The sequence below is a fragment of the Schistocerca piceifrons genome, chromosome 2 (genome assembly GCF_021461385.2).
Source record: "Schistocerca piceifrons isolate TAMUIC-IGC-003096 chromosome 2, iqSchPice1.1, whole genome shotgun sequence".
Taxonomy (NCBI): Eukaryota; Metazoa; Arthropoda; class Insecta; order Orthoptera; family Acrididae; genus Schistocerca; species Schistocerca piceifrons.
Window position 1 is genome coordinate 55,464,466 of NC_060139.1, and position 26,545 is coordinate 55,491,010.

The 26,545-nt window shown below is 41.7% G+C and overlaps 1 protein-coding gene across 1 annotated transcript in view; it reads right to left on the reverse strand.

Annotated features, from left to right (window-relative positions):
* Positions 1–26,545, reverse strand: part of LOC124775146 (UTP--glucose-1-phosphate uridylyltransferase-like) — a 266,959-nt gene that overhangs the window by 208,740 nt on the left and 31,674 nt on the right. The window contains exons 3-4 of the mRNA XM_047249986.1: positions 20,309–20,496; positions 19,154–19,384 (exon numbers count right to left, since the gene is read on the reverse strand). Of these exons, the coding sequence (XP_047105942.1) occupies positions 19,154–19,384; positions 20,309–20,368 (291 nt within the window). The 5' untranslated portion in view covers positions 20,369–20,496. The remainder of the gene's footprint in view (positions 1–19,153; positions 19,385–20,308; positions 20,497–26,545) is intronic.

The following is a 26,545-nucleotide window of genomic DNA, read 5'->3' on the forward strand; positions in this document are numbered from 1 at the left end:
AACCTCTCTTGGAAATAGATGTCAGAAGAATAAATTTGGGCCATTAGCCAAAGCATGAAGACTTTATTAAGAATGTGACTACAAAAAGCCAATTTTTTTTAATAAAAAGATACCTGATAAATGAATAAACTTGCTACCATTTCAGCAACTACAGAGGGATGGCGTGTAACTTCCTGCTGACTTCAATTTACTTGTTTATATAGTTATTTTTATGTAATATCATTACTTGTATCTTAATTGCAATGGAAGTAACATTTTAGCTGTTAAGTATTGTTCCATAGTGCAAATTTTGTTAATGTATTCAATGCCAAGCGTTAAGTTCACTTTCTGACAAGTGTTTTTTCTCATATTATGTGATACTATTGATCACACAGAGGTGATAATCGCATTCATTATGGGTTATAACTAAAAGAAGTCATCCATTTCATTTTTTTTGCTAATTATGACATTTACGTATATCATATTCCGCAAAAGGTTTGTCATCTCATCATTTATTTGAAACAGAAGTAGTTAGTAAAAACAAGAAAAGGTTTATTTAACTGTTTCAAACTGTAATTTTGTGTTATGCAACCTAGGAAATATGCAATGTGTAATACACAAATTTCTGAAATTATGAAAGTTTTATTTACAGTATTACAGATTAACTTAAAATTTATCAGTTCATAGTTACCACTTTTCTTAAATAAATACAATATAGAATTGAATTCTATGCAAAACATAATGAAAAATTTCTATATTACAAAAAATTATTTGAGTTAAGATGAACATACATTGTTTGGAAGTTCATATTAGCTTCTTTTAAGCATATTTTGTCAGAAACCTCATTAGTTTAAAAGCTATTGGTATTCAAAATTTTCATATTCTGAATTGTTCCATGTCAAATCAGCACAGGAAAGTACAGCCTGGCCATCTTCAGTTTTCATAAAATACGATGCGTTTATTGCACATGACAATAGAATGAAAAACACCAAATCAAAGAATTTTAGAGCATGTGAGACAAGAGTAATGGCCACTCAAAGTTCTAAAAATGTGCAGAAAATTTAACAAATACTGCTGACAAAAACAACTGTAACTTCTATTTTAATAAATATACAACAGTGAACCAGGTAATTTCTGAAATGTCTTGAAACAAGTATTTCGATTACATGCAGTTTTGTCATATTCAAAGAATATACACAATTGAGGTCAGTGAGCCTGACTTTTGACCTCGAATATCTCAAAATATAAAAATATATATTTGCTTCTTCATGTTACACAATACAATATAATAAAAAATCAAATTGGGATGACAATGCAGTTAGCAGACATAAGTCAATATGTACAGCGAGGTGTTGCATTAATACAAAATAAATCGTATTCAGACTCCAATAATATGACAGAAAGCACTGAAAAACATGTTTATTGTTATAAAGATGATGTTATAACAATGCACAGTAAGGTGACAATGTAGGCAGGCCAATATGAAGCCATCAAATATTGAATAACTATATGGCTGCTACATATACACAGATAATTGTTGCTAAAGACATTGTGTGTTGATATCACACAAATCTTCCTTGTAGATGGAGTTTGAGAAGATCATGTATTGCTGTACTCCAGTCTGGGAAGAGGGACACAACAGATACAAGAAAAATCTACATAAAGAACACATTTGGATTGTTGATATGGTTGGTGGGGCATAATGAAAGATTACAAAATATGTGATAAATGTAGAACAAAATTAACTCAGGGACAAGGGCCTGTGGCTGACCCAACAACATTGAAACAAGTGGAAACCAAAAACCTGTATAGCCCCTCATTTGAGTCAGACACACCTGTAGCTGCAAAAATAGCTTTAGATGGATTAAATGATAGTTTGGTATCTTCTGGCAAGTCCCTAGTGAAAAAGAAGACACTGGGAGAGAATGCATCTGCACAGAAGAAGTTCCAGCAACTGTCTGAGGTATTCTGAAGTAAAGACATGTAGGTAGTGGAGAGCAGGCACAGTAATTATGATGATAAATAATCACTTGCACTTCCGTCACTTACTGTGAATACTTTTATTCTCATAGTGTATACACAATGCATTTAGCATAGAGCGCATATTACAGAAAACTAATCTGCTCTACATTCCCACAGAGCACCCCCCACCCCACAAGTGCAAAGCACAGTGACTGGTGTACATCATGGTCCTGCTGGCGATGGTGAGGGCTAACATATCATAGTCTGCCAGGTGCCTGTGCAGCTGTAAAGGGCGGCTGGCCTGTGACATCAGCAGCAGTGCCAATGGGGTGATGGTGGTGTCCATTGACATATTGTGCGGCTGGTGGTACACCATCTGATGAAGCTGTTGGTCCACCGGTAATTGTGTCCAGGGTGTCAGTCATCATTATAAAGTGCTCCGGGGCCATCTGAAGAAAGAATGGATTTTAGACCTGCTGTGTTGATTGTATGTGGAAGGGGCATGTAGTGCTCTAATGATCTCGAGTCCATGCTGTAGCCGGACAGTCTACTGTCGAATCTGGCCCTAACTATGAGCAGTGTTATAGAAATGTCTTCTGGGAGGTAGTCCCCCAGTTCTAGGCTGACTGTAAATTCACTTAAGGGGCCCGGAGCTGGGGCCAGTGGAGGGTAAACACCAGATGTGTCCGCTTAAGTCCATACCGGTTTTAGGTGGTTCAGTGACACTGTTGTCATTTTTCCAGCATACAAGATATCAAAAGTGTTTGGCCCTTGTTTCAACACCTTGTACAGGCCACTGTACACAAGCTGGAGGACAGGTTTGACAGTGCCAGTCCTGAGTATGACGTGGGTACACGGCTGGAGGTCCTTGTGCACAATGATGGTTAATTTGTAGTGGTGGGACGGCAGTGGGATGTGGACATGGCAGATGTGATCCCTGGCACATTTTACTAGGTCTGGCAGGCTGACATCCACGGGTCAGAGGTTTGTGATATGAACTCTGCTGGGAGAGTGATCAGTTCCCCATAGAGCACCTCTGCCAGCGAGGCACCCAGATCATCTTTGCAGGCAGCTCGTATACCAAGCAGCACCCAGATGAGAGCCTCCATCCACTCCTGACGATGGCATATGAGCGCTGTCTTGAGGGTGCAGTGCCACCGTTCCGCAAGTGCTGACCCTCTTCCGTTGTCAGGGACTATGGGTAGCTGAAGCATGCAATCAATAGTGTGACCAAAGCTCGGGTGATGGTTTTGGCTGAGATATCAGTCAGAGGTGTGGCCTCCAGCCATCAAGTTCTCCTGTCTATGGCTGACAAGATGTACTTGTATCCTTTTGAATCTGGGAGTGGCCCCATCAAGTCTATGTGGACATGCTGGAAATGGCCCTTCGGGATAGGAAACTTCCCAAAGGGCAGTTGGGCATTATGTCCTGTCTTGGCCCGCTGGCACTAGATGCAGGCTCTTGTCCACAGAGTGCAGTCCTGTTTAATTTTAGTCCAAACGAAATGTTCAGTTATGAATTTCAGTGTCGAGCGTACGCCAGCATGAGACAAGTTGTTGAGGAGGGATGACTGGTTGTTACTTACAATAGGATATGTTGCACCAAACTAGTTTGGTAGTGCCTGCATTGGTGCACTGCTTGAGCTGGAGGCCTGTTGTGTGTCCAGATAGCAGGTTTTGAAGATCAGTGTCAATTGCATGTGCCTCCGCTAGTTGGTCCAAGTCAAGGTGTGCCGATGTGGCAGCGAGTCGTGAGAGGTAGTCAGCCACCATGTTTCCTGCTCCCCGTACACAGCAGACGTTAGTAGTAGATTTTTAAATCAAGTTCAGGTGGTAGAATCATTGAAGGGAGGTTTTCGCTGGTGGGTTTTTAATGGCATCAGCCAGAGGGCAGTGGTCTGTGTAGATAGTAAGCAGCCAGCCCTCAATGTCATCTCGGAAGTACCAAACCACTTTGTATATTGCCAAAAGCTCACCGTCAAAGATTGACCACATTTTCTGGGAGTCGGTAAATTTCCTTGAGAAAAACCTTACTGGATGGGTTGCACCAGGGACTTCTGTTGTAGCACTGGCCCAATTGCCTGGTTGTCATAACCATATGGCCGTCCGGCGATGGGAGTGCCAGGGTGGTGGTCTGAGACAGGTTGATTTTGATGTTGGCAAAAGCTGCTTGCATATCAGGAGTCCAAGTGAGCTAACATTTGCCCGGCATCTTCTTGCCACATAGTGACTGTGTGAGTGGCAGAAGTGTTTCTGCAGCATGGGAGAGGTGTTGTTGGTAAAAATTAATTATCCCTAAAAATGATGCTACTCTTGATAGTCCGTTTGGGGTGGTAGGTTACGGATTTGGTCTATCTTTTCTGTGGTAGGGCAGATGCCTGAAGCATCGATGAGGTGGCCTACGAATGTAACACATTTTTGCCGGAGTTGGCATTTGTCCTCGTTGACCACGAACCCGTGCTCTGGTAGTTTGTTGAATACCACTTGGAGGTATTTCTCATGACTTTGAGCTCTTTGTGAGAAGATAATTACATTGTCCAAGGACAATAGCTAAAGGGCATGGTAAAAAGCAAGCTGTCAGTAAACTGTTGCCAAGTCTGGACTACATTCTTTAGTCCAAAGGGAATAAATAGGAATTCAAATAGACCAAATTGTGTAATTATTGCCATCTTTGGAATGTCCTTCGTGGCCATTGGGATCTGAGAATAAGCTCTTCATCTACATCTACATGATTACTCTGCTATTCACAATAAAGTGCCTGGCAGAGGATTCAATGAACAACATTCAAGCTTCTCTCTAGCATTCCACTCTCGAATGGCATGTGATTCAAGCTTCTCTCTACCATTCCACTCTCGAATGGCATGTGGGAAATCGAGCACTGATTTCTCTTACTTTATCATGCTGATCATTTCTCCCTATGTAGTTGGGTGCCAACAGAATATTTTTGCAACAGGGGAGAAAACTGGTGATTGAAATTCCATGTTACGATCCCTTCACAAGGAAAAACGCCTTTTTTTAATGATTGCCACTCCAATTCATGTATCATGTCTGTGGCAGTATCTCCCCTATTTTGCAATAATACAAACTGAGCCATCCTTCTTTGAACTTTTTTGATGGCATCCGTCAGTCCCACCTGAAGCGGATCCCACACCACACAACAGGGTGGACACGCATGGTGTAAGTAGTGTCTTTAGTAGACGTGTTGCACCATCTCAGTGTTCTGCCAATGAATCACACACAGTCTTTGGTTTGAACTACCCACAACATTATCTATGTGATCATTCCAATCTAGATTATTTGTAATTTTTATCCATAAGTACTTGGTTGAATTTACGGCCTTAAGATTTGTGTTATTTCTTGTGTAATCGAAATTTAGCGGATTTCTTTTAGTACTCAGGTGAACATAACAGATGCTGTAGTATGAGTGTCTTTGTTGTTTTGTATCTGTCAGTGGTTGGAAAGGAGATTGCTGATCGGATCAGTGTTGGTGTGGTTGGTGTGGAGGTGGTTCAAAAGCACCAAAAACTTATCATGGTCATCTGTGACCCTGGCTGACTACACCATGCACTCGCAGAGTGTGAACCATACTTGCAGAGAATCAACTTGTAGTAGTGGCAGATGTAACTTGGTGCACGGCTGGCGGTACTCTGCCTGGTGGCAAGGGGCCGGGACCTGTATGAGGTTGTTGTAACCGTGTGAAGTACATGGTGCGGGTTCATGAACACCATCTGCTGGAGCTGGTAGAGGCAGCATCTGGTGTCACTGCATGGTAGTCACAGTAGGTGTGTCAGTAATGAGCGTGTAATGACCAATTATCAGGTGTCGTGGCTGGTGCGTCAATCTCATGGAGGATGGAGTCATAGTGGGGAACCAAGGAACACAGCACAGGGGACAGGTCCTGGTTGGTGGCAATTGTGGCTGATGGCACATCAGTGTAGGTCACCCAGTGTGGCAGCTTTTGTAGGTACTCCTTGTGTTCCCACACTGCATGGGTTGCTGTTACAGTCAGGCTCACAGTATTGATATGCTGTGGTTACGAGGTGTGAAAATCCTGCACGGTTGCAGGTAGACAGAGCATGCCTGCTTGTTGAGTGACTTCACACGGCAGGCCTGGCCTAGAGCGCAGTGCGGCTGTTGTCAGTGTGACGTCATCGTGATGATGTGATGCGGGTCACGATGTGGCCATAACAAGTGCATCACTCAGGTGACATATGGTACCGTGCAGAATGTAAAGTTCAGGCGTAGGCCATGGAAAAATATAGTCTGGCATAGTAAGGTCAATTGTAGGAAGGATTTGTCTGCAGTAACCCATAAATATCGGTTCTCTGTAGTAGAAGATGGTCATATATGGTGGCAATTGTTTGTCAACAACTGTGGTACTATGGAGGGTGTCCATAACTTGGTACATTGCGCATGGAATATTGATATGTACTAAGTCATTAGAATGAAAATGAGTGATGTTTAATTAATTAACACTGTCACTGATCGGTATATTAGTGGCACTGGTTAGGTGGGAGTGGAGACAGTGGCTGGCAGCCATTACTCACCGTGTATGGTCACTGTTGATGTAGCACAGTTAATTAAGGGAGTGGCAGGCTTGTCTCACCACCTCCTCTGATAACATTGTACTTGATTTGCGATTTAATGTGTTTGTCCGTTTGGCAAGAAGTAATGATATCCTGGTTCACCAGTTGTTGAAATAATGGGAACACTCAACTGTTCAAGACCCACAGTTGTGCTGATTATATCGTCTGGAAACTGGCAAGAACACCAAACAGATACACAAGTAAATCGCCTGTAGTGATCCCAGAAGATGAAGTACCATTGTGGAGCGTATTCTTGGCAGCGTGAAGTTTGTATCCCACGGTCATCAGTGGTGTGCCAATGCATGTGTAACTTGGTCTTTCACAGTGCAGTTGAAAAGAATATAATGGGGTCGCCAGTGTAGGTAGTGGGGAGCAGGCATGGTAATTACAACGATAAATAATCACTCGCAGTCCTGTCACTTACTATGAATACTTCTATTCTTGCAGTATATAAACAATGCGTTTAGCATAGAGTGTGTACTACAGAAAACTGATCTGGCAAAGATACCGTTGTTCTTGCTGTGGTAGGGCAGCGATATTACTGGGGGTAGAGCCCGTCCCAACACACATACATAGTGTGGAACAAAATGCATATTATAAAACATATGTTGAAAGAGAAAGTTAGTACCAGCACCACAAGCAGTGAGAAGATCCCAATTGTGACACTTCTTCCAAAACACTGGAGCATTCAAAGGAATGAAAATGAATTTTGAGCCACAAACTACTTACGGAGAAAACCAAAATAATTAGTCAAAGAATGTGGTCTCTTTACAACTCCCAATCCAAGACCTAACATGACTTAGGAGAACAAATTGTGAACAGTGTCATAGAATTCTACAATATAGACGATATAGCTGCTGTCCCCCCCCCCCCTCCCCCCCCATGAACCATGGACCTTGCCATTGGTGGGGAGGCTTGCGTGCCTCAGCGATACAGATAGCCGTACCATAGGTACAACCACAATGGAGGGGTATCTGTTGAGAGGCCAGAAAAAACGTATGGTTCCTGAAGAGGGGCAGCAGCCTTTTCAGTAGTTGCAAGGGCAACAGTCTGGATGATTGACTGATCTGGCCTTGTAACAATAACCAAAACGGCCTTGCTGTGCTGGTACTGCGAACGGCTGAAAGCAAGGGGAAACTACAGCCGTAATTTTTCCCGAGGGCATGCAGCTTTACTGTATGATTAAATGATGATGGCGTCCTCTTGGGTAAAATATTCCGGAGGTAAAATAGTCCCCCATTCGGATCTCCGGGCGGGGACTACTCAAGAGGATGTCGTTATCAGGAGAAAGAAAACTGGCGTTCTATGGACGGGAGCGTGAAATGTCAGATCCCTTAATCGGGCAGGTAGGTTAGAAAATTTAAAAAGGGAAATGGATAGGTTATAGTTAGATATAGTGGGAATTAGTGAAGTTCGGTGGCAGGAGGAAAAAGACTTCTGGTCAGGTGACTACAGGGTTATAAACACAAAATCAAATAGGGGTAATGCAGGAGTAGGTTTAATAATGAATAGGAAAATAGGAATGCGGGTAAGCTACTACAAACAGCATAGTGAACGCATTATTGTGGCCAAGATAGATACGAAGCCCACACCTACTACAGTAGTACAAGTTTATATGCCAACTAGCTCTGCAGATGACAAAGAAATTGAAGAAATGTATGATGAAATAAAAGAAATTATTCAGATAGTGAAGGGAAACGAAAATTTAATAGTCATGGGTGACTGGAATTCGAGTGTAGGAAAAGGGAGAGAAGGAAACATAGTAGGAGGATATGGATTGGGGCTAAGAAATGAAAGAGGAATCCGCCTGGTAGAATTTTGCACAGAGCACAACTTAATCATAGCTAACACTTGGTTCAAGAATCATGAAAGAAGGTTGTATACATGGAAGAAGCCTGGAGATACTGACAGGTTTCAGATAGATTATATAATGGTAAGACAGAGATTTAGGAACCAGATTTTAAATTGTAAGACATTTCCAGGGGCAGATGTGGACTCTGACCACAATCTATTGGTTATGACCTGTAGATTAAAACTGAAGAAACTGCAAAAAGGTGGGAATTTAAGGAGATGGGACCTGGACAAACTGAACAAGAGAACCACTTGTATGAACATCAAGAGCTCAGATGGAAACCCAGTTCTAAGCAAAGAAGGGAAAGCAGAAAGGTGGAAGGAGTATATAGAGGTTGTACAGAGTTTCAGGGAGAGCATAAGGGAACAACTGACAGCAATGGGGGAAAGAAATACAGTAGAAGAAGAATGGGTAGCTTTGAGGGATGAAGTAGTGAAGGCAGCAGAGGATCAAGTAGGTAAAAAGACGAGGGCTAGTAGAAATCCTTGGGTAACACAAGAAATATTGAATTTAATTGATGAAAGGAGAAAATATAAAAATGCAATAAATGAAGCAGGCAAAAAGGAATACAAACGTCTCAAAATTGAGATCGACAGGAAGTGCAAAAATGGCTAAGCAGGGATGGCTAGAGGACAAATGTAAGGATGTAGAGGCTTATCTAACTAGGGGTAAGATAGATACTGCCTACAGGAAAATTAAAGAGACCTTTGGAGACAAGAGAACCACTTGTATGAACATCAAGAGCTCAGATGGAAACCCAGTTCTAAGCAAAGAAGGGAAAGCAGAAAGGTGGAAGGAGTATATAGAGGATCTATACAAGGGCGATGTACTTGAGGATAATATTATGGAAATGGAAGAGGATGTAGATGAAGATGAAATGGGAGATACGATACTGCGTGAAGAGTTTGACAGAGCACTGAAAGACCTGAGTCGAAACAAGGCCCCCGGAGTAGACAACATTCCATTAGAACTACTGACGGCCTTGGGAGAGCCAGTCCTGACAAAACTCTACCATCTGGTGAGGAAGATGTATGAAACATGCGAAATACCCTCAGACTTCAAGAAGAATATAATAATTCCAGTCCCAAAGAAAGCAGGTGTTGACAGATGTGAAAATTACCGAACAATCAGTTTAATAAGCCACAGCTGCAAAATACTAACACGAATTCTTTACAGACGAATGGAAAAACTAGTAGAAGCCAACCTCGGGGAAGATCAGTTTGGATTTCGTAGAAGTACTGGAACATGTGAGGCAATACTGACCTTACGACTTATCTTAGAAGAAAGATTAAGGAAAGACAAACCTACGTTTCTAGCATTTGTAGACTTAGAGAAAGCTTTTGACAATGTTGACTGGAATACTCTCTTTCAAATTCTAAAGGTGGCAGGGGTAAAATACAGGGAGCGAAAGGCTATTTACAATTTGTACAGAAACCAGATAGCAGTTATAAGAGTCGAGGGGCATGAAAGGGTAGCAGTGGTTGGGAAGGGAGTAAGACAGAGTTGTAGCCTCTCCCCGATGTTATTCAATCTGTATATTGAGCAAGCAGTAAAGGAAACAAAAGAAAAATTCGGATTAGGTATTAAAATCCATGGAGAAGAAATAAAAACTTTGAGGTTCACCGATGACATTGTAATTCTGTCAGAGACAGCAAAGGACTTGGAAGAGCAGTTGAATGGAATGGACAGTGTCTTGAGAGGAGTATATAAGATGAACATCAACAAAAGCAAAACGAGGATAATGGAATGTGGTAGAATTAAGTCGGGTGATGCTGAGGGAATTAGATTAGGAAATGAGGCACTTAAAGTAGTAAAGGAGTTTTGCTATTTGGGGAGCAAAATAACGGATGATGGTCGAAGTAGAGAGGATATAAAATGTAGACTGGCAATGGCAAGTAAAGCGTTTCTGAAGAAGAGAAATTTGTTAACAAAGAGTATAGATTTAAGTGTCAGGAAGTCTTTTCTGAAAGTATTTGTATGGAGTGTAGCCATGTATGGAAGTGAAACATGGACGATAAATAGTTTGGACAAGAAGAGAATAGAAGCTTTCGAAATGTGGTGCTACAGAAGAATGCTGAAGATCAGATGGGTAGATCACATAACTAATGAGGAAGTATTGAATAGGATTGGGGAGAAGAGAAGTTTGTGGCACAACTTGACCAGAAGAAGGGATCGGTTGGTAGGACATGTTCTGAGGCATCAAGGGACCACCAATTTAGTATTGGAGGGCAGCGTGGAGGGTAAAAATCGTAGAGGGAGGCCAAGAGATGAATACACTAAGCAGATTCAGAAGGATGTAGGTTGCAGTAGGTACTGGGAGATGAAGAAGCTTGCACAGGATATAGTAGCATGGAGAGCTGCATCAAACCAGTCTCATGACTGAAGACCACAACAGCACAACAAGCTGCTGTTTGCCTTTCAAGAAGGATTTTGTTTCTGTCAAGGAAAACGGTTTCAGGATTCATCAATAAAAACGACTAGTGTTGGGAAATCTGCATGAACTGTATCAGGCATTCAAAAATGAACACCCAGCACTGAAAATACAGTTATCAAAATTCTGCCAGCTGCAACCCGAGAACTGTATTTTGGCTGGTGCAGCCAATACCCATACTGTGTGTGTTTGCAGTATTCACCAAAACAGGAAGCTCATGTTGTACGGTTCCAGATTAAAAGAGTTGACACATGATGCAGACTGTCAACTTAGCAGCTACAAACACTGTCTTGCTCAGAGCATTTGTAATTTTGCAGATCCAAAATGTTATGTCCACATTCTATCATGACACACCTGCAAGAGCTGTTTGATGCAAAGGGAATTGATAACATATAAACTGTGGACATCTACAGGCAGACAAACTCTCCAGATATGTGTATCATATGCGGGAGACTTCTCAGAAAACATTGCAGACAAATTAAAAAAGGCTTCTGTTGCATTCCTTCATGGCCACCCAACAGTCTGAATTTCTACAACATCTGAAGGAGACACTCGGTGACAATGAATACATTGTAGTATATGATTTTGCAGTAAACCATGCATTTGTCCTGCAGGATGGAGTGCAGGGGTTTCATTGGAACAATGCCCTGGCCACCATTCATCCATTTGTTGTTTATTGTAGGATCCAGAAAACCATCTAATTGATCACATTTCCTTTGTTATAATACCAGAATGCCTTAAACATGATACAGTAAGTGTTCATCTTTTTCAGCATCACTTGGTTAGCTTCATGAGATCCCATTTCCACAGAACACACAAGTATGTGCACTATTTCTCAGATAGTGCTGCAGACTGGTAGAAGAACTGCAAGAATTCTGCTGACATAACATTTCATCATGCTGATTTCAATGTCTCTGCAGAGTGGCATTTCTTTGTCACATCACATGGCAAAGGACCATTTGACAGTATTGCTAGCTGTTATAACGCCACAACACAATAAGTCACTGAGCAAGTTGACAAAGCAATACATGCGAACACGGTAACATTCGAATGAACACTGAGTCCAAGTCTAGCAGCCACTGGCTGGCTGGCCGGCCAGCCACTTAGGTGGCGCAGCTGCTGCATGGCTGGCAGACAGCGCCGCATGTAGAGGATGCGCGTAATTGCGCGGCGGCACTTTGAATGATTGGCGAGTCACAACACTTTTCCCCCTTTTGAAATTTTTTCACTGGTCTTGATGGAGGTGGCCTGTAGATTGCTAACGTCCGTAGGCATTGTGTGACTGGCCGTAAAGTCTCGAGGAGGAGGCTTCCCGTACGGACGGAAGTGTCCCCAATGATAACGGGTTGAGATGGCAGGAGACATATGGGTCGTATTTGCTAGGGCCCCGTGCGCCAATCTGCCAGTTGCGGCAAGTCCAGTTGATATAACAGGAGACATGGGCGATGTGTCGGCGTCTGTAGGAGAAGGAGGCAAGTAGATTGGCTCTGACAAATGATGGTCATCCGGTTCCTGCGTGGGCACGTCTCCTGATGGTGTCCGTTCTTGTACTGGCACCGAGATGACGGTGAGAGGGCTGCATTGTGACTAATGAGAGACGCCAAGATCCCGAGTGTCCGGTAGAGCTGAAGGTGGTGTAGCGGCATTTGGAACAGGCGTTGCCGGCACACGAGGCCGAAGCTGGTCCGAATGACGCACTGCAACACCCGTGTCCGTCTGGATTTCATACAGGCGTCGGCCACAGTGTCGTAAGATGCGGCCCGGACTCCATTTTGGCCACCTGCCATATCCCCGTACCCAGACAAGGTCATCGGCGGTGAACCGGCCAAGTGAAGGCACCCGCGGCCGTCAGGTGGAAGGCCGCAGAAGATGAAGTAGCGTGCGGGGCTGTCGGCCATGTAAGAGCTCAGCCGGGCTGTGGTCGCCCATGGGGGTGAAATGGTAAGAAGCCAGAAACTGGAGAACTGCATCATCAGCAGCAGAAGAAGTCAGGAGTTTCCGCATCTGAGCCTTAAATGTGCGGACCAGTCGTTCAGCCTCACCGTTTGATTGTGGATGGAACGGACGGGCCGTGACATGCATAACGCTGTGACGAGCACAAAAATCTGCAAATTCCGAAGAGGCAAATTGCAGACCATTATCAGTAACAAGAGTAGAGGGAAGGCCTTCCAAAGAAAAAATGTGGGCGAGAGCACTTGTGGTTGCCACGACGGTAGGCGACGTGCAATGGACAATGAAAGGAAAGTTAGAGTGGGCGTCTATTACGAGGAGCCAATTAGTACCTAAAAAAGGTCCCGCGAAGTCAGCATGAATGCGTTCCCAGAGGGTCTCAGGCGAAGGCCACAGTGACAAAGATGACTTCGGGGCAGCGGCCTGTGACGCACAAGGGCCGCAGGCAGCGACCATGTGTGCTATTTCAGAGTCGATGCCAGGCCAGTACACATGACGGCGCACCAGAGGTTTTGTGCGAGACACACCCCAGTGCCTTGGTGAAGGAGGCGCAAGACCGAAGCACGCAAAGGCGCAGGTACCACAACATGCAGCGAAGCATTGTCGGTGGAAAGGAGGATAACACCATCCCTAGGCGTGAGGCGGTAGCGCAAGGCTTAGTAGTTCTGCAACGGGTCAGAAGTCTTAGCAGACGGACGATCTGGCCAACCCTTCTGAATACAGCGTAAAACCTGGGAGAGGGTAGGATCAGAACCCATAGCCACCGCCAGCCAGTCCCCTGTGATGGGGAATCCGTCCACAACCCACTGCTCGGGAACATCCAGATGGAAACACAACAGTTCGAATGCCAGATCAGGACCCATTGGAAGGCGAGACAGTGCATCAGCATTAGCATGTTGAGCCGTCGGCCAGAAATGAATCTCATAATTGAAACGAGACAAGTAAAGAGCCCAACGCTGGAGGTGGTGTGCGGCCTTGTTGGGAAGTGACGATGATGGATGAAACAAGGAAACAAGCAGCTTGTGATCAGTGACAAGATGAAATTTGGATACACAGAGAAAAACACCAAACTTATGAAGAGCATAAATAATGGCCAAAGCTTCTTTTTCAATTTTAGAATACTTTCGTTGGGCGTCCATGAGTGTTTTGGAGGCATAAGCAATGGGTTGTTCAGAGCCATCTGAAAAACGGTGCGCAAGGACTGCACCGACCCCGTATTGAGAGGAGTCCGTGACAAGAACAAGATATTGGCCAGGTCGATAAGTAGCCAGGCACAGTGCCTGTTTCAGCATAGCACAACGGCTGAGCCACCAAAGCAGCAGACGGTAAGAACTTGTGATAGTATGCTATTTTCTCCAAGAAGGCCTGGAATTCCTTAACAGATGTAGGGTGAGGAAGGGCATCGATCGCAGTGACAGTTTGCTGAAGCAGACGAATACCATCCCGAGAGAGTTGAAACCCCAAGTACGTGATAGATGCTTGAAAAAATTGTGATTTCTGAAGATTACACTTCAGACCGGCAGTCTGTAAGACATGAAAAAGTGTACGGTGGTTCTGAAGATGTTCTTCAGTGGTGGAGCCAGTGACAACAATGTCGTCCATGTAATTTATACACCCAGGGACAGGGAGCAATAATTGTTCCAAGAATTGCTGAAAGAGAGCAGGGGCGCTGGCAACCCCGAATGGCAATCTTTGTTATTGATAGAGGCCGAAAGGCATGTTAAGGACCAGAAACTGCCGGGAAGCAGCTTTTGAAAAGCTACTTGGCACTCATCTGTCTAAACAAAGGGGACATTCTTGTGATGCAAGTGATGCAATGGAGCTGTGATTTGCGCAGCATTCAATATGAATCAAATATAGTAGTTCATTTTGCCTAAGATGGACTGCAGTTTTGTGACATTGTGAGGAACTGGCAAATCTCGTATGGTTAATAAATGCGACTGAAGAGAATGTACACCATGACTGTTTATGACATGACCAAGATACTGCAACTCAGGTTTTAAAAAATCACACTTGTCCAGTCTACACCTTAGTACTGCATCAGACAGCACATGAAATAAAGCATGTAAATTTACAATATGTTCTTCAGGTATATGATCTGCTACAACAATATCATCCAGATAGTTTGAACAGTTTGGCACTTGTGCAGTCAGCTGTTCCAAATACGGTGGGTGCGGAAGCACTGCCAAAAGGCAAATGCAGATATTTAAACAAGCCTGAATGAGTATTTACTACACATACTTTTTGAGATTCTTGAGTGCCTAATGGATGCTGCCTTCTCAGATAGCTATACAACAATTCAAGCAAATCACATTAATGGAATTTATTACGATAAAGTAAATCAACAATACTTAACTTTGGTTTACAATGGTGTCGCAAGTGATGGACGACATGCAAATAATCAAAGTTCTTTGCTAATTACAATGTCCATGCAAGTTATTCACACTCGCCTATAAGTCACTGCTATTGTTAATATCACTGCTCTTCTAGGCCTCTCTGCTAGTGTCTCTGCTAGTGTCCATCTTCTACCATCCAGCTGAGGCTGGCAGAAGCGGCGCTTATATTCTCTTCAGCTAGAGGCCATTCCTGTCATGGTGTGGTCCTCGTCAGTGGGCTATTGGCTGACATCATCTCACAGCTTTCCCTGCTCTTGCATTCTTCATCTTCATGCCAGTGCTTGTGGTTACAGCAGAACATATTGTTGCTGGTTTGTTAACTAATTACAAACTATTGGCCTGCAACATGAGTGTTCATATTCATTTCCTTCACTCTCACATGGACTATTTTCCAGAAAATCTTGGAGCTTGTCAGTGAAGAACAAAGAGAATGATTCCATTAAGACATAAAATAAATGGAAAAAAGATACCATGGATGCTGGGACGTGAACATGATGGCTGACTACTGTTGGATGTCAAAAAATGAAAATCCCCATCTCCACAGCAGGAAAAGTACAATAAGAAGTTTGGAAGGGAAAAGGAAACATTACTACAAAGCTTTGTAATAGTGTAGCAATAAAGCCTTATCAACTTTTCTTACTCTATGTGTAATGTAGTTTAATAACGTTGTACACAAATGATGCTGATATAAACAATGGCATTTTTAGGATTTGTCCTAAGAGTTTTACCTCTTTTTGTAGACAAACCTTACACATTAGAAAAAAAACAATATCATTTCTGAAATCAGCACCAAAAACTACATAAAAGACAGTTATCTAAACTACAATAATTTTCAAAAATATTTTTTTTTAAGACCTGTGTAATGACACCCACAGAATTGTCTGGATGGTTCTGCAAGAACATTGCAGGGTGTCACTTTCATTATACTACTAACAATGAGTACAACGAAGATGAATCTCTCCTTCAAGAGCTGTTTTCACAAATTCACACAATTGTAGATACCCACAAGTTACATTGAGTTATTCCCACTGGCCATTACAATACCCAAATGAAAGGTTTCTCAAATTCATCATAAATGAATATCTAACTAGGACCTAATAAGACTCATACCTGGGTGATATCGCAGAGTTGTTGCATGTGTGTACAAAGCTCACTTGTGGCTTGGATGTGTTTTGAATGTTAATGAAGGTACCAAAAGATTAATGGAAAATCTCATATAAAGATGTGAAACAAATACTAACAAAGAGGTAGAGGGGCTGGCCAGTACTTACCTCAGCTCAGTACAGCCGATAGATATACATAAAACAGAACTGAAAATTTACATTCCTAGCTTTCGGAACAAATGTTCCTTCATCAGGGAGGAGAGAGGGGAAAGAAAGGGAAGAAGGGAAAGGAGATTCAGTTACTCACAACCCTCTTTGTGGACAAGGTCTGCAGGATAGTTGCGGGAGAGGAAAGCACTGGTCAGGTTATTGGTGTAATTGTTGAGGGATTCGTCACTGGAGCAGATACGTTTGCCACGAATACCTAGGCTGTAGGGAAGGGAGCGTTTGATGTGGAAAGGATGGCAGCTATCAAAGTTAAGGTACTGTTGTTCGTTTGTGGGTTTGATATGGACAGAGGTGTGGATGTGAGCTTCAACAAAATGAAGGTCAACATCCAGGAAGGTGGCTTGGGTTTTGGAGAAGGACCAGGTGAAATTCAGATTCGAAAAGGAGTTGAGGTTATGGAGGAAATTAAGGAATGTTTCTTCACCATGAGTCCAGACCACAAAGATGTCATCTATAAACCTATACCAGGCCAGGGGACGCAGCTGTTGGGTCTTCAGGAAAGCCTCCTCCATGCGGCCCATGAAGAGAAACTACACATGACATTTATCAACTGACATGCCTGCACTGCACAGCCTTTTACATCGGCATGACAACAACTAAACTGGTTGAGCGCATGAACGGACACAGACGAACTGTCCGCCTAGGAGATGCCCAATACCCAGTAGCGGAGCGTGCCCTCCAGCATAATTCTAGGGACCTAGGAACCTGCTACACCGTATGTGCCATTTGGCTTCTCCCACCCAACACCAGTCCCTCTGAACTGCGGAGATGGGAACTTGCACTCCAACACATCCTTTCATCCCGCCATCCCCCTGGACTGAACCTACGTTAAACAACCTCACTCCCATTCACTCTTCAGTCTTCTCCTCTTTCCCTTTCCTCTTTAGCCATTCACGCATCTTTTCATCCTACATAGTTGTGTTTATCTTTATACTATATACCTCTTTACTTCTGTATGCATCCTCTTTGGTTTGAAGCTGGCACAGTACTTACAGTAGAATATCTTTGGCTTCCCTCTGACAACCATGCCTCCATCCTTGCTACCCTCCCTATTTTCCTTTCCCTGTTGCTTCATAACCTGGGTTGTGAGTAACTGAATCTCCTTTCCCTTCTTCCCTTTTTTTCCCCTCTCTCCTCCCCGATGAAGGAACATTTGTTCCGAAAGCTAGAAATGTAAATTTTCAGTTCTGTTTTATGTGTATCTATCGGCTGTACTGAGCTGAGGTAAGTACTGGCCAGCCCCTCTATCTCTTTGTTAATGAAGGTACCAATGAAGTTTCAATTAGCTTCCTACATCCTCAAGGGCTTTCACCTTCATATGAAACCTGTGAGAAACCTGACATCTTAACTGTCGACAAGGAGGACATTCTTACAAAGGGTGATGTGAGAACAGCAACAGAGTGAATGTATTTCCTTTCACCAAAAGATGCACAAACAATGTTATATGTTGCTTCCCGGTATTGGGGTGCAGTAATTCTAGATAATATATATTTGTCATATTTGTTTCTGTAGATCTGAACCTGTTTAGCATACCTTCCAAGCATGTCTTCAGCTGGGATGGCTATATCATTTTTTTGCATCACTGAAGGTCAGATGTCATAGTGTGTGGCCTTGCATGTTATAAATGATTGCTGTTGGCCCGTTGATTGTACTAACTTAATGCTGTGTCATAACACCACCTCTTTAACAATAAACATGGCTTTCAGTGGTATGTATCATAATGTTGTAGTCTTAAATGTCAAGCTCATTGACCTCAATTGTGTATATTCTTTTAATATAACAAAATTGCATATAACTGAAAAGATTATTTGAAGACATTTCGAAAATTACCTGGTTCACAGTTCTGTCTTTATTAGAGTAGAAGTTACAGCTGTTTTTGTCAGCAGCGTTTGTCAAATTTTCTGCACATTTTTAGAACTTTGAGTGGCTGTAGATGACTTACTTACTTGCATTTAAATACTTTAATTTAATATTTTTCATTCTATTATCATGTACAATGAACACACCAAATTTTATGAAAATGAAAGAGAGCCAGGTTGGCATCTGTGTTGATCTGACATGGAATGAATCAACTAGAATTTTCTAATATCAAAATGTAATTCCTTTTAAAATGCTATTTAACAGTTTAATGGTCCATATTTTTCTGTTTGTGAAAATGTATTAGGCTCATTTTGTTAAAATTCAGGTCCTGATTGTGAAATTGTTTTGAGTAAGGAATTACAGTGTTCAAGAAAAATCCTGAACCTAACACTAACCTATAAATAGAAGTGTGCCAAAAGTTCATTTCAGTTTGGGATTTGTTATGATGCAAATTCTTGTGGAAGAAAGTTTGTAAATATTATGAAGAAATGTGATAAGGAGTGTTTCAACCACATATATGAGGACCTGTTCCAAAAGTTGCAAATGCCAATCTACAGTTATGTTATGATATTGCAAGAAGATATCTAACTTTATTAGCATTTGTAAGTATTGCTTGCCAATGATAATTATACTGTGCTACTGTGCAGTAGTGATTGTTTAACAAACCAGAAGTGCACTATTAATGAATGATATTTCATATTCTATTTAACAATATTCAGCTACACGTGGAGATTTAAAAGAATGAAATATAAATAGTTTATGTTGCTAATTTTGGGAATAATATTTATAATAGCAATAATTACTCACAGCATCTTTAGGTAGAACACTTATACGATCCCAGATTATGTGTTGTGCTTCTTCAAAGAGGAAATGTTCAAATAATTGACTGAAGCCATCAAGCTCCATCTGAACTATATGTCTTCTGCTGGCAGGTGCTGTTTGAGTCAATCTGTTTAAGGCATTCTTCATATCAGAAAGTACTTTTTGATTCCTAGATTGTTTCAACTCCTCAAATAGTGTTAAATGTGGCAATGGTTTCTGTTGAAAAATATAGAATCATGGCAACAAGTGGTAAAAAATAACAATAATACTATCAAAATATAAATATATTATCAGCTGTAAACTTAGGGTTTATTAGATCCATGTGATCAGATATTGTGGTAACAATAGATAGTGATTTATTGGTGTTTGTGCAAGAGTATTCACTAGTTAATCTTTTTCCTACTTGCTGAATGACATGCACTTTTGGAAACACGTAATTTGTATTGAAGGACAAGGATTTTTATGTACCATCCTACTGATACAAAATATTTAGACAAGCTTAGACAATAAGTGCATGTCTTCTTCAAGCCTTCACTGACTATTTCATACACTGAATAAAACCACTACATAAATGAATGTATGTGTAGAAAGAGGGAGTTTCTAGCTGTACAAAGAGTGTTTTTACAAATATATGTGACTTTTTATTACTTTATATCTATACAGAAACACAACCGTAATGAAGTACACAAAGAAACTATGAACATATAAACTTTATATTACATTGCACTAAGCGATGAACATGCAAAAGAGGGGGGAGGGGGGGGGGGAGGGAGGCAGAGGGGAGGAAGGAGTCAATGGAATGTGGATAGGGAACAGTTATAAAATTTACAAAAAGCATATTATTTTATGATGAGCAAGTATGATTATGTGCATTTGCATTTAATCTACATAAATATAAATGACCTGCCACCTGACTTGTACCCTATTGCCTATACGTTTTATAATACCGAAAGAAAGGCATATGTCTACATATACTCATTTGCAAAATTACAGAATCTTACAAGTTCTTTATGACTTTACTCTTGTTTTTGATATGTGACATGTTAGAGGTTGTCATAGGATGTTATGTGCCAATGACCATGCCACAGTGGTAACAACAGTTCCCATCAGACCACCGAAGTTAAGTGCTGTCAGGCTTACCCAGCACCTGGATGGATCACCTTCCAGGTTTGCCAAGTGCTGTTGGCAAGCGGAGTGCATTCAGTCCTTGTGAGGCCAATTGAGAAGCTACTTGATTGAGGAGTAGTGGCACCGGTCTTGAAAGCTGACAATGGCTAGGAGAGTGATGTGCTGACCACACGCCCCTCCGTATCCACATCTGGTGATGCCTAAGGACCGAGAATGACATGGTGGCCACTCAGTACTGATGGACCTTCAGGGCCTGTTCAGATGGTGTTTTTTTGCTTATAGGATGTATGTAATAATTGATACTGCTTGATTATTAAGTTATTCATATGTTGTGATTTGAAACTTATTGCTAGTGAAGTCATTGTGCACATTTCCTTTATTTCAGTAAATACAGTGGAGCATTCTCCAGTATTTTAAGTCTACCAGAAGTAATCATGTTTAGTTAAGGAACTCCAAGAATAGGTTCTGTATACCCAAATAATGAAAACAACTATATTTATGTCTATACTCTGCAAACTACTGTGAAGTGTATAATGGAGGATGTTTCCCATTGCACCACTTATTGTGTCTTCTTAACATTCCTTTCACACATGGAGCACAGGGTGAATGACTACTTAAATGCCTCTAAGTGCACTAAAATTAGTCTAATCTTGACTTTGTGGCCTACATGAGAGCTATACATTGAGGCTGCAATACATTTAAAACTGATTCTTGAAACTTCATAAGCCTGCTACTTTCTTTATCTATGACTGCACCTATGTGATCATTTCATTCTACATCCTGATAAATTGTTACCCTCTGTTATTTGTATGATGTCACCAGTTCCAGTTGTGACTCACTGATATTGTAGTCAAATGGTCTCATGTCTTTTTGTTCCATGAGGTGCCCTACTTTACATTTCTGAAAGCCTGAAGCAATTTTAAATCTCCCCACCACTTTGAAATCTTATTAATATCTTTGTGCAGCTTTCTTCAGACAGCACTTCATTACAGATCACTGCATCATACCTGAAAAGTCTGACTTTACTATTTGCAGTGTCTACCAGTTCCTTAAAATAAAAAATGAACAGCAAGGATCCAAAACATTTCCCTGGAGCACACCTGAAGTTACTTTAACCTCTGTCAATGATTCCCAATCTAAATTAATATGCTGCATTCTCCTTACACAGAAATCCTCAATCTTGTCACAAATTTCATTTAATATCCCTTATGAAGGTTCTTTCATTAATAAGTGTTGGTGTGATGCTGAGTCAAATGCTTTTAGGAATTCAAGATATACTGCATATCCCAGATTGCCTTGATCCATGGCTTTCAGAACGTGATGAGAGAAAAGCACTAGTAGGGTTTTGTATGACCAATATTTTGGTATCTATGTTGTTTGACATGGAGTAAGTTGTTCTGTTCAGGATACGTCACTACATTTGAGCTCAGGATAAGATCTAAGATTCTAGAACTGATGGATGTCAAATACGTGGTCCAGTCACATTGTAACCACCAACTATGTTCAATGTCAACTTCAACCATGGCAGCACGCAAACAGTTTATAAACTTAGTCTTTTCAGAAATTCATCCACCCTCAGCATTAAAGCCGATGATCATGCCCTTTTGGACATCAGGTAAATAGCTCTGATTCCACACTGAAAGCAATAACCACTCACAGATGGCAGGTGACATCACTAGCAGTGGAGGGTTTATGAAGTGTGTTAGGGGGGTGGGGATGCAGGAAACAGTGCAGTCACCAATAGTGCAGAAATGGAGTGATTTAACTGAATCAAAAAGGGCATGATGATCGGCTTTTTGGCAAAGGGTGGAAGCATTTCCAAAAAGGCTAAGTTTACAAACTGTTCACATGCCAGTGCGGTATGCCATGTTGGCAAAACTGTGTTATCCAAACTCAGCACTGAGGCAGCTGTTGTGCACCACAAGCCATAGAAGACAGGGTTGAATGACAGCTGTGGAGATGTATACATGCAACTGGATGTGCAACTCCTGAGCAACTGTCTGCCCAGATGAAAGAAGGGTCTACAAAAAGGGTCTCCTCAATGATCATTCAGTGAGTACTGCTGCTTATCAGCCTCTGCAGCAGGTGCATGGTTCATGCAACCATGTTGACTACTATTGATCAGTGATGAAGACTGGAATGTGCATGCCAATACTGCAACTGGACTGGCACTCAAACCTCCAGATGTCAGACACTCAGATCAGTACCAAACATTGTATGTTGATAAAGTATCAAGGAAAACTCTGATTTAGTTTGTACTATGTACTGTCATCCAACAGAATGGACGACAACATTAATTAAAAGTATCGCCTGAACTACAGGGCACAAGAAAAGCATAACTGTGAGTGACTCATACGTATAGCTTCTGTGGGGAAGTTGATAGTGTTAGATCATCGTACCAAGGGTCCTGGGTTCAAATCCTAATGATGACAATTTTTTTAAATGTATTATGTGTGAAAGTGTTATGTGGGACTATAAATACTGCCACATGCATGATGAAATTGTTTCTTTATTCTACTGCTCTGATTGTTTATGTTTGTTCTGTGAAACTACAAATGCGCTAGCTGCTTCATTGGGAATGGTGTCTGTTGTGTCGCACATCGACAGAACACCACATCTATCTATACAAATGTACTCTATAGGTCTGCTACTTTCAACCGATAAAGTGAAAGCAGACTGCCAAAAGAACATTGCTACAAACTCCAAAATGTCCTTTTACATATCAGAAAAACGTTCTCCCATGTCACGCATAAACAGTGAAAAAAAAAAAAGTATCGTCAGTGTAGTCTGAGACTTTTTGCATGATGATCTCATGCCCTACCAACTCATCCACCCAACATTTGCAAACCAATCAATCACTATTCTTCGTAGTTCTGGTGCTACTTTTACTTACCCTTTACACATGTTATACTGGACGACAGCACATAGCACTAACTAAATTGGAGTTTTGGTTGATACTCTTATTGACATACAACATTGGGTACCTATCTGAGTGTCTGACATCTGATGGTTTGGGTGTGAAAGGCGACACAGGGCGTTTTCAGATGAATCACATTTTATGCTTAATTGCTCAGATGACTGTTGGCATGTACAGTGTGCAACTTGTGAAATCAAACAGGCTGCAACAATTGAGGGAGCATTTTCATCTGGGGAATGCTTTTGTGGCATTCCCTGAGTGATCTCATAATGCTGGAAGGCACATTGGATCAACACAAGTAAGCATCTATCCTTGGGGACTATGTCCACCCCTACATGCAATTTGTTTTTCCTTGGCATGATGGCATCTACCAACAGGACAACGCAATGTGTCAAACAACTCACTGTGTATGTGCATGGTCCAAAGAGCACCAGGATGAGTTTACTGTACTCCCCTAGCCACCAAACTCCCCAGATTGAAACCCAATTGAGTACCTGTGAGACCATCTGTTCATGCCATGGATCCTCAGCTAAGAAACTTAGTGCAGCTGGCCATGGCACTGGAGTAATCTTGGCTCCACATCCCTGTCTGTAACTTCCAGAACCTCACTGACTGCTTTCCTCCACATCTCACAGTGGTCCACTCTGGAAAAGGTCATTATTCAGGCTTTTGACAGTTGGTCATGCTAATGTGACAGGACAGCATATGTTGGATGGTAGTTTTGTTGGTCACTTCTGTAGTTGGGTGTGACATTTGCATTCTTCCAGCTACTGGGCAAAGTTTTCTGTTTGTTCAGTGGGTGACATTATGGTTAAAAGAGGGGCCAACTCAGTTATACTTATTAGGACAAGCAGAAACAAATTCAGTTTCATAGACATGGCGTAATGGAAATTCTTTATTTTGCCCATATGGGAATCAGTGTGTCTTTGAAGTTACAGCAATCTGAAGTGTGACTGATGCCAACCTAACAAAGTGTAATTTTTTTTTTTTAATTGGCACCAGGAGTACAGGTGCAATCCCTTGCACCATTTCTGCTCCATCCTGCTCTGCAAATCCAGCAGAACTGGCACAAGTGTATATGTCTTATCATGGGTGAAAGCCTGGAAAGCTACTACACATAGTTAAGTGTGCCTACATCAATGCACTTGTTACAGTAATAATTATGCAGCAAGCTCCAGTATTTTGTGTCACTTCATGTTTTGGCATAATAGATGGTGCTGTAATCAACACAATCTGTTGAAACTTTATGGTACCTCAGGAAATTACCAGACAGATTAGATCCTATGAGGGTAGAAGGGCAGTATTCTTATATTATGTAATGTGACACTAGTGTTTTATAGCAAACCAACATGGTTCTCCAGAATGTAACACATTACAGTGTCCACATTATTGGTGTAATTACCTTCAAATATGGCATCAAAGTGGAAAGTGGTTGTAGCAGGTCATTGGTTTGTTTATCAATGCAGTAACAACTACATTTAGCATTACTCAGGAACAACAACTTGGACACAGTAGTATTTTGTTCCCTACGGGGTGCTTTTTTAATGTGAGTACCCTTGCCTCACTCCATCAGGGTGCTTGTCTTAGGTGTGTCCCCTTGACTCTCACAAATCTTCATGTTTTACTGAAGCTAATGTTCAAAATGGTGGCTGTTTACTGTAATACACATTGCAACCCTATTTCTGAAAGACAATCCCACATCTCTAAATGTCTCTTTGCTAATGTTTACACATTCAGTGATAAGTTGCTGCTACATATTTGCAGGAGTCGTAAGTATGTCTATGTAACACTTCCCTTTTAGTGGACCCCACAGGAATAAATCAGTGGACATCAGACTGGTTGAGTGCAGAGTCCATCTCATCCAATCCATCAACCAGGATAATATTGATTCAGAACTTCACGAGATATCCATGAATATTATGCTGGACAGCCATCATGTTGAAACCACATATCCTTTTTTATTTGAACTGGGACATTTTCCAGTAATATTGGAAAATATTGCCTAAAAAGTTGTCATACCTTAAACCATTCACATTACTGTCTATGAAGTATGGGCCAATTATCTGGCTACTTAACACACTGCACTAAACACTGGCACTGCAGAAGCATTGAAGTTCAGTTTGCCTTAACCAGAGGGGATTCTCCACTATCCAATAATTCATATTATGCTGATTCATGTGGCCATGATTTGTAAACATTGCTTCATCAGAAAAAATACCTGTGAATGAAAATCATCATTGGTTGCTAGTTGTTGTTGTATCCAACTGCAAAAGTTCAAGTGGCCTTGAAAGTTGACCCCATTTAGGATTTGGCACAGCAACAGGTGATCTGGGTGGTATTTGTGTTTATGTAGTATGTGCAGAGCACTTCAAGCAATTTACCATGAATTAATGAGAGGCTATGCAGCAGTTACAGCTAAAATATCCTCTATAGCGTTTTCATCAGTCACATGCCATAGTCAGATTTGTGTGGATGGAACATTTCCAGTTGCAGTAAATAGTTGGATAATACTGCAAAATGTCATTGGATGAGGAACCTTCCTCGCAGGAAACAGGTTCATATACTATCACCAAGCTTCTCCAACATGCCTAGCCTATTTGGCGAAAGTATCAAGCAACGATGTCTACCCTCTCTGCAATTATCAACATCGTTGCACACACAGGAAGAGATGTCTGCAGTTCAAATGTTTGCAGTAAAGTGAACTGCGACTGCTTCAAGCTGCTGTTACCTTGTCCATCATTCACGGTACAGTCACAGTCATGCTCAACACATTGGAACTACATCCTTGTATCAAGATATATTGCACCTACAGCAAGCAACAAGAGTCTGACGATGGACTGCAACACATGTTCGTCATCCTTGCACCACAGACGGTTATCTGAATGGTACAAAATGTATTGCAGACAATGGTTAACATATCAAACATTCCCCTATCACTTTTGAATGGTTTGCAAACCATTTTGATTTGTGTCAGTTATAGCACCATCAATCATGTAATGATAAAATTGTTCCACACAAAAGTTCCCCCCCCCCCCCCTTGGAGAATCCATATCTACAATAAAAACTGGGGGTTCCTGTTGAAGATTTAAAAGTTGAACCCCACCCTCACCCAACCCCTGGAGGTGGGGCAAGGGGGTCAAGTGTAGTGTCACTGAACGTCCCCTTACGAGATGGATGACTTGTATTAAAATCTTTTTCTCAACAGAGCTGTAGTGTCCCAGACATTTCCACAAACAGTCTTAACCATGCCACACTGTGTGTGTGTGTGTGTGAGAGAGAGAGAGAGAGAGAGAGAGAGAGAGAGAGAGAGAGAGAGAGAGATCATAGTTCAG